At 36.4% G+C, this 18,083-nt stretch overlaps 1 protein-coding gene across 1 annotated transcript in view; it reads right to left on the bottom strand.

The window, feature by feature from the left end:
• LOC138704551 (tetraspanin-6-like) overlaps positions 1 to 9,504 on the bottom strand; it is a 41,103-nt gene extending 31,599 nt beyond the window's left edge. Inside the window, exon 1 of the mRNA XM_069832615.1 lies at positions 9,372 to 9,504. Coding sequence (XP_069688716.1) covers positions 9,372 to 9,458 — 87 coding nt within the window. The 5' untranslated portion in view covers positions 9,459 to 9,504. The remainder of the gene's footprint in view (positions 1 to 9,371) is intronic.
• Between the last annotated feature and the right edge of the window lie 8,579 nt (positions 9,505 to 18,083).

The raw sequence follows: 18,083 nt of genomic DNA, 5'->3' as shown, positions 1-18,083 counted from the left end.
GAATTCATTCGGTATTAGATCAGTTTCGACAGGAAGTTTTCATTAAGTGCACGCATTTTAAAGCAGTATGGACACTAAAAGAAGTCATTAGAATTATGAACATGTTCCATGAAGCTAGGGAAGGGAGCAGTGAATTGCAACTGAAATTATGAACATAGAACGTAATTTAGTCCTAGAAAGTGTGTATTGGGCAAGTAGAAGACAACAGAGTAAAATGACTGATTACTTCACTTCTAAATAAAGTAGTTTGGTGAGTAGTGAACAAACTGTTTTAATACAGAATACTGTACTTATAATTGTAGGCCTACGTGTATTTTATTATGTTCATGGTAGGCTTAAAAGTCAATACATAAATCCAAAATAAGTCTAATTAAGTTTGTTATTTTTCATTTTCCACCTCACTAGATTGATAATGTGAATCTCGGTTACCACGACACTCGTTTATAACAACATAATTTTTAAGGTCCCTTAGATGTCGTTATAACCAAATTCTACTGTAATGTATTTGAGTAAGATTGATTTAAGACAGTCGTGTACAAAGTCGATGGGTCCAAGATTCCCTTGCCATCTACAGTACATAAATTCTTTCTCCTTGCTTGAACATGTGTTTCAAAATGAAACGTGATTTCTCAAATCTGACAATCAGGTGAGGGGAAAACTGTCTCCCAAGGAATTTCAGGGAATTGAACCCAGGTAGCATCACAAGGGCAATATACCATTGCGGTCTTCTGGGTTAATTTCCAGCTCATGGGATGCAAAATGGGCCATTTGCATCTATAGTCGCGACGCTGTTATTCCCGGCGTGACTCCTCCTCTTTGCTTACGTCTTAGGAAGTGAAGGTTCTATAAAGTCTAGGTACGAGTATCGTTCGCCATTTTTGTTCTTTCGTTGCCGAGCTACCATACGAGGAATCTATTTGCCACACCGTTAAACATTATCATGTCGTAGCTCCTATGATAATAAATCAAACGGACTGTAATTCAGCAAATAATTGAGCGACAAATAACGTCCTCGTGTGCTTTCTGTGAACGCCAACGAAAGAGCCAAAATGGCGGGCGATTATATTAAGTATTTATCGAGCCTTACGAAATACATGACGTCATAATCAGCGAATCACACGAGGCACACGTTTAAATGTAGCCGACCTGCAACGTGATTGGCTGCCGGAAATAATTGTTATAGTTGAAATCAACAGTGGAGAGATCTAAATGAACAATATATTATTATATCAGTACAATTATTATAAAACCCAGCAAAATCAATAAACAAAACCGTCAGCATGCTGGTCTCTTATGCAGAGGGCCCGGGTTCGATTCCCGGTCGGGTTGGATTTCCTGGTTGAGATTTTTTCAGAGTTTTTCCTCAACCGTAAGGCAAATGCCAGGAAATTCGGTCCACAACATTCCTGAATATCACCGGCTTCATTCACCATCGAAATCATATTCATAACAAATGAGTAATACATATAGAGTCGCCATCTAGTTCACAACAATAGTACATAGGCCTTCGGATTTTATACAGAAGATTAACTCGCGATATGACCAGAGATGTTAAAGCGAGTATAAATAACAGCGAGGAAAAATAAACAAAACCATTTTTTAAAAAGGGAAAAATTTTCAGAAAAGTCATATTTATACCAGTACAAAATCAATAAGTTATTGCTTAAGGAAGAAATTTATAATTACATCAGGAAAATTGGAAAACTATATGAAGTGAACTTAGTTAAAAAATGGCAAAAACGGGAACACTTTTAGGAAAATTTATAAATTATATCAATACAATGAAATTATAAAACTCATCTAAATCTAGAAGCTAAAATGTTGCTTAATAAGGGCGAGTCCACACCTGTGGAGTAACGGTCAGCGCGTCTGGCCGAGAAACCAGGTGGCCCGGGTTCGAATCGCGGTCGGGGCAAGTTACCTGGTTAAGGTTTTTTCCGGGGTTTTCCCTCAACCCAATAGGAGCAAATGCTGGGTAACTTTAGGTGCCGGACCCCGGACTCATTTCACCGGCATTATCACCTTCATATCATTCAGACGCTAAATAACCTAGATGTTGATACAGCGTCGTAAAATAACCCAATAAAATAAAAAAAATAAAATAAGCGCGAAATTTTCAGTGAAATGTATAGTAACAGCAGTGCAATTATTAAACCTAACAAAATAAAGAAAAAAAAATTCAGGAAAGCAGAAAACTTTCAGGAAAATTTATATTTGTATCAGTACAAATAAAAAAATTAGCAAAAGCAATTGGGTAAAACAATGTTTAATAAGAGAAATATTTGCCAATAAATAATTTCATCGGAAATTTTCTTCATTACTTAGTATTGGCTGTATAGCAACTGTTTACGAGCTAGAATGTTCTCAGTTCAATCCCGTGTGGTGACAGTTCTTTTTTTCAAACTTCCAGAACGGGTTTGGAGTCCACTCATGCCGTGTGCAAAATTCAGTACTGGCATTTTTCTCGATTTAAATAGACAATAGGACATCACCTCATGCTAATGCTGAGGCCATGAAATCGTAGACCTGTACCTCCAATGCGCATTCTTTACCTTACAGCCCTTATGTCTGGCAATAGGTCAAGGCAAATCGTGTTTTGTGTGTCACCTGGAAACAGTCAATACCGCGATACATATTTTAAAACTGAACTTGAGGCACAAAACAAAAGACTGTAATGCTTCATAATTTAGTGCTAGCAAATAGCATGTTGGTTGGCATAGAGACAGACCGGGAAAAACAAACTACGAACACATACGAGTAACAGAAATATCATTTAGATGGGCATTACAGTCTAGTATATACAGTCACGAAGCTTGAGGTGATGAGGGTGCTAGGAACAATAGACTGTGCCGGTACTATTTCGCATTGTCTGTGATGAGGCGATAGTAGCGATCCTAGTGGTTAGCAACTATCTATGGATGCATATTTCCTATGTATTGAGCTTTGTGACTGTATATATTAGTCTGTGTGGACACCTCAAATGAACAGAGTTCCAGCTTCCTCCACTTTAGGCTCGGATTCGAATCCCAGCGGGACAAATGAGATTGCGCATTGTACAAGAGCGGTATAAAGTCGTATCAGAGCATAGGGGATTATAAATATGGACACTTCGCGTCGGTACCTTTGATGTAGCAGGACTGATTTCAATGACCTTCAAACCAGCTTGAGCGTGAGATTCTGCCTTTTCCCTAGAGTTGGCGCTGACATCACACCAGTTAACAGTCGACACAGCGGAAATATAACACATACAATTAATACATCTAGGTACATTATGTACTCAAATAAAATAAATTGGACCGATGAAATAATAAATCCTTCATTAACTGTAATGTCTAGACTCTAGAGTTCCTTTTTAATGAGAGTTGAGACGTTGACCTCATCAACAGTTAAAATATGTAATGATTTGATAGCGCTGAAAATGGAAAAACAAAACTCTTATGAGAATTAAAACCATATACCTATATTATATTGTATACTAATATTAAACGAATTTGATATATAATTTTATAATGTATTATATTATTTTATAACATAATTTATTATACAGGGTGATTCCAATAGGACTGTACAACTTTGTAAGCTTAGGCTATAGAAATTTATTTAGAAAACATACAGATTTGGTTTTAAGTCGCCAAGTTTTCACCCAGTGTGGTTCAATGCATTGGTCATGCGGCAGACATCCCACCTGAACTCAATTTCTTGCCAAACTCGCTGCAGCATATCCGGCGTCATTATCTCAACTGCGGTGATGATTCGGTTTCTGAGCTCAGCGAGAATGGCAGGTAAGGGTGTAACGTACACTTGATCTTTAAGGAACCCCCATAAGAAGAAATCAAGCGGTGTCAAGTCGGGGGACCGTGGTGGCCATGATATCGGTCCTCCACGACCAATCTTCATCAGTAATATGTTGCACCATCGTAAATCGGTATGGTTTTAAGTGCAAACGTCTCTTTAAAATGCGCCAAACGGTTGGTTGTGGAATCCAATTCTCACGAGAAGCACGACGCGTTGATTTCTAGGACTTCGAACATAGCTTTCCCTCACTTGTTCGACCACAGCATCAGCCATACGTGGACGTCCGGGAGATTTGCCATGGGTAATAGAACAACCAATCTCAACAAAAGTACAGTGCCAAGAATAAATTGTTGCCCTGGTAGGAGGATTCTTGCCATACTGGGTACGAAATCTACGCTGAACCATTGTCGCCATTTTGAAATGAACTACGTTAGCGCACGCGGTGACGGAACTAGGTACTACAAAGCTATGCCAGTGAAAACTTGATGAATTTTGCTATCAGATGGCATTGCAACCAGCTTCGTACTTACTTACTTACTTACTCACTGGCTTTTAAGGAACCCGGAGGTTCATTGCCGCCCTCACATAACCCCGCCATTGATCCCTATCCTGAGCAAGATTAATGCAGTCTCTATCAACATATCCCACCTCCTTCAAATCCATTTTAATAGGCCTATTATCTTCCCATCTACATCTCGGCCTCCCTAAAGGTCTTTTTCCCTCCGGCCTCCCAACTAACACTCTATATGCATTTCTGGATTCGCCCATACGTGCTACATGCCCTGCCCATCTCAAACGTCTGGATTTAATGTTCCTAATTATGTCAGGTGAAGAATACAATGCGTGCAGTTCTGTGTTGTGTAACTTTCTCCATTCTCCTGTAACTTCATCCCTCTTAGCCCCAAATATTTTCCTAAGCACCTTGTTCTCAAACACCCTTAACCTATGTTCTTCTCTCAAAGTGAGAGTCCAAGTTTCACAACCATACAGAACAACCGGTAATATAACTGTTTTATAAATTCTAACTTTCAGATTTTTCGACAGGAGACTGGATGATAAAAGCTTCTCAACTGAATAATAACAGGCATTTCCCATATTTATTCTGTGTTTAATTCCCTCCCCAGTATCATTTATATTTGTTACTGTTGCTCCAAGATATTTGAACTTCTCCACCTCTTCAAAAGATAAATTTTCAATTTTTATATTTCCATTTCGTACAATACAGTATTCTCGTCACGAGACATAATCATATACTTTGTCTTTTCGGGATTTACTTCCAAACCTATCTCTTTACTTGCTTCAAGTAAAATTTCCGTGTTTTCCCTAATCGTTTGTGGATTTTCTCCTTACATATTCACATCATCCGCATAGACAAGAAGCTGATGTAACCCGTTCAATTCCAAACCCTGTCTGTTATCCTGGACTTTCCTAATGGCATACTCTAGAGCAAAGTTAAAAAGTAAAGGTGATAGTGCATCTCCTTGCTTTAGCCCACAGTGAATTGGAAACGCATCTGACAGAAACTGACCTATACGGACTCTGCTGTACGTAAGTTTTCTAAATAAATTTCTATAAGCTTACAAAGTTGTATAATCCTTTTAGAAATACCGTATAAAATATAAACATTATTATTACAACTAGTTTATCACTGACAAATAAGGAAAAGCTGTTAACTTGAGTTTATTGGAAGCAAAGCAGTTATTATGCAACAAGGTAGGCCATATATATATATATATATATATATATATATATATATATATATATATATATATATATATATATAATTTTAATGTACGGAAGTACATATGATATTTCCATGCATTAAAATTAAAATAATATATATACGATATGCGTAAATCACTTCGTGATTTAAGACGGCGCTTATTCCGTCGGATCCCGGCCAACTAGTCACTCATAACGAGTGCACCTCAGCACATGTGTGGACTTCAGTCCTACGTTCATAGACATCTATGACGTAGTGCAGAGGGCGGCCACTAGAGGGAACCCAAGAGTTGGAACTTAATCTGAGACAATTCTGTCCGACGCCGGGGTGGTATCCGGTGTGGCTTAGTGGATAAAGCATCAGCACGTAGAGCTGAAACCCGGGTTCAGATCCCGGCGCCGGAGAGAATTTTTCTCTGTTCCATTACTCTTCCAGGAAGGTAGGCCATGTTTGGATACTGTGTCTCAACTCTTGTATTCAATTATCGAGGAACTCTTGCGTGTGCTCAATTCACTGCCTCCTGGATCGCATTCTATAGCTGCGTAAACTGCCAGCTCAATCAAAGTTATTTTGCCGCTAGGTGGCAGGCAGTGTCCATCGCTATTAACATTATATGCAAACTACCTGCCACCTAGCGGCCACTCGCGCATAAGCGTTGATTGGGCAGGCACAGGATGTGATCCAATGGGCAGTGGCTCAATTACACTAATTTCTAGCGTAGGCATGTCAATTGATGCCCACAGGAGCAAGCGCTTTGGAGCCCAGGAGAGTCTGGGCGCTTTACAGCGGAAAGGAAAGAGACAGTCGAAAGAGGTGGTATATGCCGCTTGGTCGAGCTATATTCAGGGATGGCCAGCACTGATTCAATAGATAAAGGGAAGAGAACTTATTAAAACTGTATCCATGTTAATTTTTGAGATTTGCCTGGGAAGTATAAGTGCATTATAAGAATGTAAGTTTTAATTTTAATGCTCATTTTTCTCAAGTTTGATTTTTTTATTCAAAAGAAATATTTTCTCAAATTTTTCGTATAGAAAAGTAAAATTTTCAGGTATAGGCCTACTTATTTTGTAGCCTTACAGAATGTTTTCGAAAATCTAATATATCGTAAATACGTATTACTGAAAATAGTGTATTGAAATTTTTTAAAATATTCGCATGGAAATTGTTTGTAAGGAAATGAATTAACAAAGCAACTACTGTTACACCATAAGCAAAAGATACGTGCCCATGTGTTGTAAAAATGTCAGCTCTATAGCTTCAGCAGATTTCGAGAAAATAATTTAATATTCTGATGATAGGAAGTTGCTCACAAATATCACCTTAAAAGCATAATGCGATAAGAGTTTTGTTATGTAATATTAGTTACACTTAAAACAGATACAGTACCTAGGTAACTTTGCTTCGTACTGTAATGTTGTTTTGATTAGTTTATTGATTACTTTTGTAAGGCTAAAGATACCATCAATATAATTCCAACTTATCATGTCATACTCAATCTCTTTCTTTGGAATATCACTTTCTTTATGAATGATGTGTTTCATCCACTTAATACGGTATAATATTATACTACTATGGAATTTAAGTGAATATTCCTTCTTAACTCTCTATTATGTTATTAAGATTTAAAACACAAGTGCAATATTAAGAAATCAGTGTTAGTACTTTTGTTTTACACACAATATAGATAATATTAAACAGAAAGAAGCCATATAAAAATAACGACATAAAATTTCACGTTCCGTTTGAAGTTTGTGCACCACTGTTTTCTTAATCCAACAGGTTGCTTATTCATATACACAACTCCTCTTTCCATACTTAGCGCTTGCTGCCCGCGCAAACGTCAAGGTCAGAAAAATGCGCTTGCTTTGACATCACTGCTCTAGCGGTTGAAAGTGGAACTAAACGCAGATGGAGAGAATGCGCACAGAAAAATAGAACAGGAAAATTCTCTGTGTCAATTCTATATAATTCCTATTCGCTGGGCGTATTATATCGGATTATTCTCGCTGTGAATGCTGGTAGCAGTTGATATATTCTTTATGCTGTGGCTAGTTCTCGTACTGATATTTCTTAAACCGTGGCGGACTGTACAGAAAACAACTATGCAATGAACATCCTTCTCTATAGTAATATACGAAATATGGTCGTCGTGCCGTTCCTATCTCAACTATAGACTAGTTGGTACGTTTTGTCACTCCCTTTTTTCGCGAGAACCTTTTCTTTAGTACTTAAGAGAAAGTAGCCTTTGTCTAATCAGAGATTAGCATGATGTAATTTAAGCCTAATTGCGATGAATGGGCGACGTAATGAAAAATTCCCACTCATCCTTCACCGATTCAATAATTTATTAAATCATTCATTAATGTGTTTACTTATTCACTAATTAATTCGTGTATTCATTTATTCATTCATTCATTGTTTATTAATCGTTTCACCCATTAAATTAATTAATTAATTCATTCATTCACTCTACACTACACTATACCACACGAACGCACCCTCACAGGAAACAGAATAAGAGGCGACAAGACCAACAACGACCAGTTCTGAGGATGACCCATAAATAGGTCGAAACATGTGGGCTATGCCACCTCAAATCGACCGAACTATAGAGAAAATAGACCTTGAAATTTTTAAATACAATGAAACTTTTTCTGTCCGTAGATAACTGTGATACAATGCTTTGTGCAAAGTTTGAGACATCAGAACTTCATAGTGTTTAAATTAAAAATATTTTAATTTATCGTATTTTCATAAAATTAGCAACTTTAAACTGTTGTGGCTCCGAAATCGTTTCACCCAATGATCAAAATCATGGTTTATTTTGATGCTGAAAAGTTAAAGTTTATATTGACATGTAAACAGTTTTTCTTACTTTTTATGGAAATGGAGAAATTTAGATTTTTCTTAATTAAGACACCTATGCCCACGAAAAAATATTTTTAAAATATATGGTTAGATTCCGCATTGAAAATACAAATAAACACATATTTTTTTACTGGTGCAACGTTAATAAAGTATTGAAAAATCAAATAAAGAATATAAATAGTACGCGCGTGAACTAACCAGCTGACTGTGAGGCGGGAGCTAGCCGAGACAAGCAAGGCCAGGAGACATAAACACGTGATGTTTCGTCCAGTAGCGCATAGCTGGGCTAGCTTTATCACAAGTTTTCATAAACACAGGAGTAAAATGACGCCCAACGCTCGCTTATCTTCATCTCTCGGCCAGTGCGTGCTGTGTTGCGCCGTTCAAGTCTAGGCGTGTGAAAATAATTTATTTAATACCCTCGAAACTTATTGCCGTGACACTAAGCAAACAATGCCGAATTCCTCTTAATAATGTAAAGTTTTTTCTCAATATTTCTTTACATTTTTACAAATGGGCAAAAAGCCTAAAACTAAGTAAAATCAGATTATTTGTCGCTCTGTATACAATAAAAATAAGGATTACTTCTTAACATAACCTACCAAATGTCAGCTTCAAAATGAGCTCTCGTTCAATGTTCTGCAGTAAATGGTTCCAGAGTTCTGAGCGCTGAAAGAGGCTTGTTTTTCTAAAATACGCTAAATTTTTTGCTGAACAATACGAAAACCGTTTGACTTTCGATAGTATATTTTTGCAAATGCAGTCTCCTCAGCACCTTGTATAAATAGGGAAAAAATTAGAGTATAAAAAATGCGAGGTTTTTTACTGACCGATTTCATATGGAATAGCCCATGTAAACAAGGTACGTTAGAATTTAACACAAGAAAGTCTCATCATACATATTCCGAAGTGATACAGTGTTAAAAGTTGTGTAATCAAGATGAATAATAATAATCTGTTGTCATAATTTGCTGTGACTTACCTTAGTCTGCACAGAATCCCAAGACCTTTGGTCGTATATGCTGTCCCCATACGCCTTCATAGAATTCTCCATAGATTCCTTCAGCATTTCTGGAAATGTATTCTTGGAAACTCCAGCGACGATTCCTATGATCAGCTCAGTTATGCAGATTACCACGAGAAAAATTCCAAACTAAAAAAGAAATAAAATGTTTCAAATAAATTTCAAAACTAAAAATCAGAAATAATATATCCGTTATGAAACATATCGGTAAGAAAATGACAAAGTTTTTTATTTTATGTGTCACTAGTATAACAAGAATTCCGCTTCTTTATCATGTTCAGAATGATATTACTCCTTAGTTGATTTTCTTCAACTGTTATTCAAAATACAAACACAATTGTAATTGTATTCTTAATATTGTAGTTGTAATCCCCTGGTAGAGGGGAAGAGAAGGCCTGATGGCCTTATCTCTACCAGGTTAAATAAATAAATAAATAAATAAATAAATAAATAAATAAACAAATGAATAAAATTATTTAATATGTACCGTAATGCCAATAATAAGTAACGGGGTTGACAGAATTCCTCTAATAAAATTGCGTGAAATAAAGGGTGTTTCAAAAAATACTTTACAAATTAGAAGTCTATAGAAATTTATCCACATATCTTGCATAAATGGTTAAGGTGTTATTTTAAAGGGCAATACATCAAGTTCCTACCAAACAGTTATTTTGGTTCGATGTGACTTCCGTTTGTGATATGGCAGACATCGAACCTAAAGTCAACTTCTTGCCACACACGAGCCTGTATATCAGGAGTCACGTCTAAAATTTCAGCAGTAATTCGAGTTCTCAGCCCTCCAAGATCGGAAGGTAAAGGACGAATCCTCAGAGGAAAAACTTGAGGATGGGTCAGATCTGGTGAGCAAGATGGCCATGCAGTTAGCCCTGCACGACCAATCCAACAACCCGGAAAACGCCGATAAGGTAGCTCATGAACCTCGAAGTGGTAGTAAGGTGGTGCTTCGTCTTGCTGGTAGTGAATGCATCCATCTTGATCATCTTCGTCAATCTCCTGAATGGGGAAATTTTCCAACATATCTTGATACATAATACCGTCTGTGGTGAATTTCGTACTACGGCACTACACGAGTCAAACTTGGGGTATTGATCCTTAAAATAGCAACTGAACCTATTCTGTAAGGTACATGGATAAATTTATATAAGCTTCTAAAGTTGTAACGTCTTTTTCGAAACAACCTGTATATGTTCTCACTTCTGAGTTGGTTGTTATGGTAGTTAGATTTTTAAGGATTTGGTTCTTATTTATAGGGTTTTGAAAAAAAAAAAATTAAATCGCATGACTACTGGTTATTTTTGCGACCACAATATTTACGTACAGAAAAATAGCTGTAATTGTCCAATAATTATAACTGAATTCTTTAAATATTTAGGAATCATTATTGATAAACATCTGAAATGGGACAAAGAAATCAACTACCTTTGTAACAAATTACGTAGAATTACATATTATTTTGTTCAGTTACGAAATTACTTACCAATGGATGTACTACATAGACGTTACCTTGCCTTATTTCAGTCTATAACCCAATATGGAATATTAGGATGGAGTAGTACTTATTAATATCGATAATTTAATGAGTACCAATCAGTACAATCTGTTCCTGTAATCCTGTACCCTCTGGTGTAAATGTGTGTATGTATGATTGTAAAGAGTTTATTTTCTTTCCAGTTTGCATAACAAGAATAAAAAAAAAATGTTCTATAGTATCCTGTTGAAAAATGTAAATAATTTAAAACAGTGAAACGTGCACATTTAAAAATATTACTGTGACAGTTTTTTATATAAAAAAAATATAAGCTATTCCATCAATGAATCCTGGCTTCACACCCTAAAAATTTGCACTAAAATTTATAGTGACAAAGTCTCCCGTATTACTCTCACTTTGAGAGAGGAACAGAGACTACGGGTGTTTGAGAATAAGATTCTTAGAAAAATATTTGGGGCTAAGAGGGATGAAGTTACAGGAGAATGGAGAAAGTTGCACAACACAGAACTGCACGCATTGTATTCTTCACCTGACATAATTAGGAACATTAAATCCAGACGTTTGAGAAGGGCAGGGCATGTAGCACGTATGGGCGCATCCAGAAATGCATATAGAGTGTTAGTTGGGAGGCCGGAGGGAAAAGACCTTTAGGGAGGCCGAGACGTAGATGGGAGGATAATATTAAAATGGATTTGAGGGAGGTGGGATATGATGATAGAGAATGGATTAATCTTGCTCAGGATAGGGACCAATGGCGGGCTTATGTGAGGGCGGCAATGAACCTCCGGGTTCCTTAAAAACCAGTAAGTAAGTAAGTAAGTAAGTAAGTAAGTAAGTAAGTAAGTAAGTAAGTAGGTCTCCCGTATTTTTGTGATCAAAGTTGCTCACCCTAATTTTCACACTCGCAGAAAGTAGAGTGGAAGCGGCGGTGCACAGCGCAGCTGTGCACATGGAAGCGTGGAAAGATAAAATGTACACAATCTATAGTCAACCCAGTATGATCATATACTGAAGGATTATTCTCACCCGAAACAGCATGCTGTAGTTCTCCTTGAGGGCGCCACAGCAGCCGAAGTATGCCGCGCAGATGATGGACAACCCTATGGCGATGAATATGATCGGCATGGCCAAGTCACCGGCGGACATGAAGTGCGTGTAGTCCTTCATCTCGTGCACCACGGTGGCGCCGGCCACCAGGATACCCACACCCGACATCTGCACCACACCTCAAAACAGCTACTGACAACACTGATACTGTGACTGACGTTATTTCTGCTGATACTGGTGTTACTGCCACGACTGTCAGTACTATCACTTCTAACATCATTATTGCTACTTTATAGCTACTGTAGTTCCCATCACTACCACTACTACCACCATTAAGCTACTGATAGAAGTAATAACTTCATTTCTATCTACATTTCTTTGCTTTACCTGTTTTTACTCATGAAATTATTTGTCATTAATGGAGAAAAATTCGCTCCGGAGCCGAGAATCGAACCCGGGACCACCCGTTCGTGCTCTAACCACTGAGCTACGCCCAGCGCGTGGAACTGGGGTCCCCGGTCCGATCCTCGTCGCCAGAGCGAATTTTTATTCATTAATAACAAATGGTAAGCATCACAGATATTTCTGTAGGATCAAAAAAATTAATCTTTACATACCGGTATTGTTATTACATTTTTTCTTTACTGCTGTTGTTACTACTGATAATAGTAACTTATTACTATTGCCATGATATTGTTACTTTAAGTACTATTGTTTTGGTACCATTATTACGCTATACTGGAGAATTAGCACGGTCACTTTGAACCGTGCCGTTACGTTTACCACCAAATTTAAGTAAATACACAATGTCACCAACATAAGAACATGACGTTGGTGTGTGGCGTAGTTGGCGGGAGAAATTTTTTCTCTCTCTGTCTACCTCCTTCGTTCTGAACATTATTGAGAGAGAGCACCACTGTTAGCGACAATGTGTATTTGCGTAAATATTGCGAGTAAATTATGACGAGTGCCTTAGATGAGAGGCTCGGGACAGAAACAGTTTTGCTGTAGCGCATGCGCGGACCTCTCATGCAGTGGGAGCGTGATCCTTACTTGAATTTATTTTTGCGTGTACTTGCAGATTAAATGATTGAGATCCCTTCTTGCTCCGGTTACAGGCCTTGCATTTACGAAGGTTATGTTATGTTAGGTTAGCTTAGATTAGGTTAGATTAGCTTTGGTTAGGTTAGATTAGTTTTGGTTAGGTTAGCTTAGCTTAGGTTAGGTTAGCTTTGGTTAGGTTAGGTTAGCTTTGGTTAGGTTAGGTTAGCTTTGGTTAGGTTAGCTTGATTTGATTCGTCTATGTAGTAGTTAAAATTATGTAATATGATAGTTTTTGATTCGTAATATTGTTAAAAAATAATAGGCCTATAATGAAAGCGGTGAATAATTTCATGGTCCTTAAATTTTTTTTTTTCGTAAAAGGCTAGGTATTTTTCTATAGGCCAGAAATAAAACAGCAACGCCGTCATAATTACGTACTTTACGCTTTGGCGAACATTAACCGGAAATTTACTTCCCGTCATTTTAATTGTTTTCCGTGAAACACTCCTTTTTTCCTGTTAATTTCCTTGTGATAACCTAGTTTATTATCTTATTACATCTTCATTTTCTTTTAATGCGTTCAAAAAACAGCCGTTGTACTACATAAAACCTTGAACTTGACTAATGGAGTGAATTATTTAAGAATATAGTCGCGAATTTGACTACCACCATTTCGATTATATTTTGTTTGATACGGCTCGGTACGGCCCGGTGACTAGTGGCCAGCGAGTAGAGTCGACTATCGATATTGGTCTGCCGTGCGTATTATCCAGTTGTTCCCATTATTATAATGATATACTATGCTTCTACTGTTGTTACTATTGCTACTATTGCTAATAGTACCTACTACTATTATTATGATATTTTTCTTTTAATATTGTTGTTACTATTGCTAATAATAATTTATTACTATTACCATGACATTGTTACTTGAACTACTATTATTATTATTATAATGATATACTATACTTCTACTGTTTTTACTATTGCTACTATTGCTGATAGTACCTACTACTATTATTATGATATTTTTCTTCTACTATTGTTGTTACTATTGCTAATAATAACTTATTACTATCACAATGTCATTGTTACTTCAACTACTATTGTTATAGTATTATTATTATTATTATTATTGTATACTTACTTCTACTGTTGTTAACATTGCTACTATTGCTAATAGTACTATTGTTATATTTTTCTTCTATGCTAATACGGTACCGTAGTACTATTATTATTATTAGTCTATTATTATTATTATTATTATTAGTATTATTATTATTATTATTATTATTGCATTTTTCTTCTACTGCTCTTGTTACTATTGCTAACAATAACTTATTACTATTACCATGATACTGTTACTTTAACTATTATTATTATTAGTCTATTATTATTATTATTATTATTATTCGTACTTATACTCTTTGTTACTATTACTATTGCTAATAGTACTAGTAATATTACATTTTTATCTCTACTACTGTTGTTAACATTGCTAACAGTACTACTACTATGACTATATTATTGTTATTTCTAGTACTGTTATTACTAGTGCTACTATTACCACTATGATGTTACTGTTGCGTCTGTATCGTCATTACAGCTATTATTACTATTACTACCACTATCAACATTATTGTCTGTAATACTGCTAGTATTGATGGAGTTTATTTTAGTGACCATCATCAACTTATATTTCTGTCCATTTGTATACTGGCTAATTGAATGAGAATGAATCTTCCTAACTGCCTCTAACAGTTTAACTCGATTCTATTTCTCTTTCGTTTCGATTCGGATTGCTGCATTATTTTATTTGTTTCTTCCTGTATTCTTTGCACTTGCTTCTGGTATATTTGATTTTGTTGTTTAAATCTGAAGACAGATTTATTTTACTAATTTATTCATTTATTTAAATTCACCTTCACTTCTGTTGAATATATTTGAAATTTTGACATCAGCTTGTATGACTACCAATCCTACGGGTGCTGGTTCATTACCTGCTTAGGAAATAGAGCTTTATAAGCTTTAAGCTTTTCTCATATTGGATGATGTATTGACCATCTACTGTCTGTCAAAGTCTCGCTTTAACATATTACTAATTGGGCCAAATAACCCAATACTGCAAGTTGCTTAAAGGGTTAGGTACAGCTTACAGCAGTAAAATTTTTGGAAATATTGAACATTTTTTCTTCCATTATCGTATCTTGTACAATAATGAAAATTGGTATGTGTAAAACACTATCCTACTATATGAAAAACATATTTTTATGATTTAAAAAATTATTTATATTTTTTTCAAAATTCAAAATGGTGGCAGTTTACTGTGCAGTGATGAAGCGTTTCCCTCATAACTCATAAACTTTTTCATATTCTCTCTCTTTTATTTTATTGCTGAAACTTATCTTTACAACTCTTTCAACTACATTCCTTAATAAATAATATTTTTTGTTTTGTGTTAGAAGAAAATACTGATATTTGACCATTTTTTAAAAGAATTTATTTTTTACCAGACAATCTATTAAAGGTAGAGAAATGATTTTGCATCATATTGTAGATATGACATGCATAAATACACACAAAAAATTTCATCACAGAATGCTGGATAGTTTTTTAGTTATGTGGGAAACGCTTCATCACTGCACAGTGAACTGAATTTTGAAAAAAAAAAAATGTAAATATTTTTTTGAATCGTAAAAATATATCTTTTTTTCATATAGCAGAAGGACAGTGTTTTACACATACTAATTTTCATTATTGTACAAGATACAATAATGGAGAAAAAAAGTTGAATATTTCCAAAATTTTACTGCTGTAACCTGTACCTAACCTCTTAAAATGACGATAATTACATACTTATTTTAATTAAATATCTGGGAACTAAATTACTACACACTCTTAGTAAATAAATAAAATCGAAGCTCACCATAAACAGAAGATTAAAAGAAAAGAATAAATACTTCAAAGTGTTCAACCCACAAGATTTCATGGCACCGAAAATAGCTCTAGATATTATACTATATAAAAATGGTGTAGTTGAAGTTTTAATAGCGTGCAATGTATTCTTCCGGCAAGAGATAGGCCTACATTGATCCAGTTTTCGTAACAAGAAATATCGCAACATACGGTACGGTTTGAAGTCTCATTTTCATTGGTAACTAAAGATGTTGCAACATTGGTTAATGCTAATGTTCAAGACATCCAGCCTACGGGGGTAAGTAGCTATAAAGTAGGTTTGACGCAATCCAGGGAACATTAGAAAGTATCTAGACCTACTTAAGAATGATTCTTCATTTCTTAATGGAGGGCTCAGGAAAGCTCTTCTGAGAAACAGGGTGGCAAGAAAAATGTGACTTCGAATCCCTGTAATTTCGTGAAATTGTTCGTGATTGTTATTGTGAGCAGGTTGGGATTATTTTTTATTTTATTGGGCTATTTTACGACGCTGTATCAACATCTAGGTCATACCTGCACAAACAGCAGGGAGAGCTGTTATATATTTTATATATTTTGATGTACCGAAGTACATATGATATTTCCATGCAGATATTCTGCGTCATCATATGATGAAAGAGTGATGGAACGGAGAATATATGCATGGAAATATCATATGTACTTCGGTACATCAAAATATATATGATATGCGTGATAAATCACTTTGTGATTTAAGACGGCGCCTATACCGTCGGATCCCGGCCAACCAGTCACTCATTCGAGTGCACCTCAACACATGTATGGACTTCGGTCCTGCGTTCATAGACATCTATGATGTAGTGCAGAGGGCGGCCACTAGAGGGAACCCAAGAGATGGAGCTTAATCTGAGACGATTCTAACCGGCGTCGGGGTTGTATCCGGCGTGGCTTAGTGGATAAAGCATCAGCACGTAGAGCTGAAAACCCGGGTTCAAATCCCGGCGCCGGAGAGAATTTTTCTCCGTTCCATCACTCTTTCATCAGGGAGAGCTGTGTTTACCGCTCGCCGAAACGGAGAGGAAGATACGTCAGCATGACATAGACTTGCTGTAGGTAGAGGAAAGGGAAACGACCACTCAGCTATCTAGTGGAGTGCAGTGTGTAGGCCTATTCTCAGTAACTGTTTCACGTTGCTTACCTACTGCTACAGTACAGTATGGAGGAATCTAAAAGACGGAACATAACATTTAACGATTTACAGCTCGAACTTATTGATCTTCAATGTGAACTAAGGGCTAAAGATCGTTTGAATAATACTACTAGCCTGGTTGAGTTTTACAAGACTAAACATTAGCAATAATATCCACGACTACACAGGCTGGCTGTGAAAATGGTTGCTATGTTTGGCTCAACATTTATATCTGTGAGCAACTGTTTTCTATAATCAACTTTAATAAAGGCAGACATCGAACATCTGTAACTGATGTTTCATTACGATCAGTAGGCTACTGTTCCTTTCAGCTGCCAACAGCATAAAACCTCGTTTTGATGTAGTGATAAATAAAAATATAACAAAATTATATTGTACATTTAAGTAGCTACAGAATTTCTATTATTTCTGTAAAATAAATATTTTTTTATTAATTAATAATAGTCCAAGATAGTTTTGCAAACGCTGAACGGGAATTCATTTCATAAACACTCTTAATAGTACTTCCTTTTGTGTACATTTTGTACGAGATCACCCCTTCTTCCAGCCCACCCTTATATAGAGCGCAGCTAATATCTGCATTCCGCTCATGAGCTGTGAGCCTGCTCGGAGAGCGCAAACCTTGTGAAGGCCTGATCTAGGTTATTTAGCGTCTGAATGAAATGAAGGTGATAATGCCGGTGAAATGAGTCCGGGGTCCAGCACCGAAAGTTACCCAGCATTTGCTCGTATCGTATTGAGGGAAAACCCAGGAAAAAATCTCAACCAGGTAACTTGTCCCGACCGGGATTCGAACCCGGGCCACCTGGTTTCGCGGCCAGACGCGCTAATCGTTACTCCACAGGGGTGGACGGTTGGGATTGTAAGGATGTTTGGGGTTTGAAATAAAAGTTTGATATTTCTTTTAATTTCTGTCTTCATACTCCCCGCATTTAAATTTAACAAG

The sequence above is a fragment of the Periplaneta americana genome, chromosome 1 (assembly GCF_040183065.1).
Source record: "Periplaneta americana isolate PAMFEO1 chromosome 1, P.americana_PAMFEO1_priV1, whole genome shotgun sequence".
NCBI lineage: Eukaryota > Metazoa > Arthropoda > Insecta > Blattodea > Blattidae > Periplaneta > Periplaneta americana.
The sequence above is the reverse complement of the archived record's forward strand: the minus strand, read 5'-3'. Positions and strand labels throughout refer to the sequence as shown.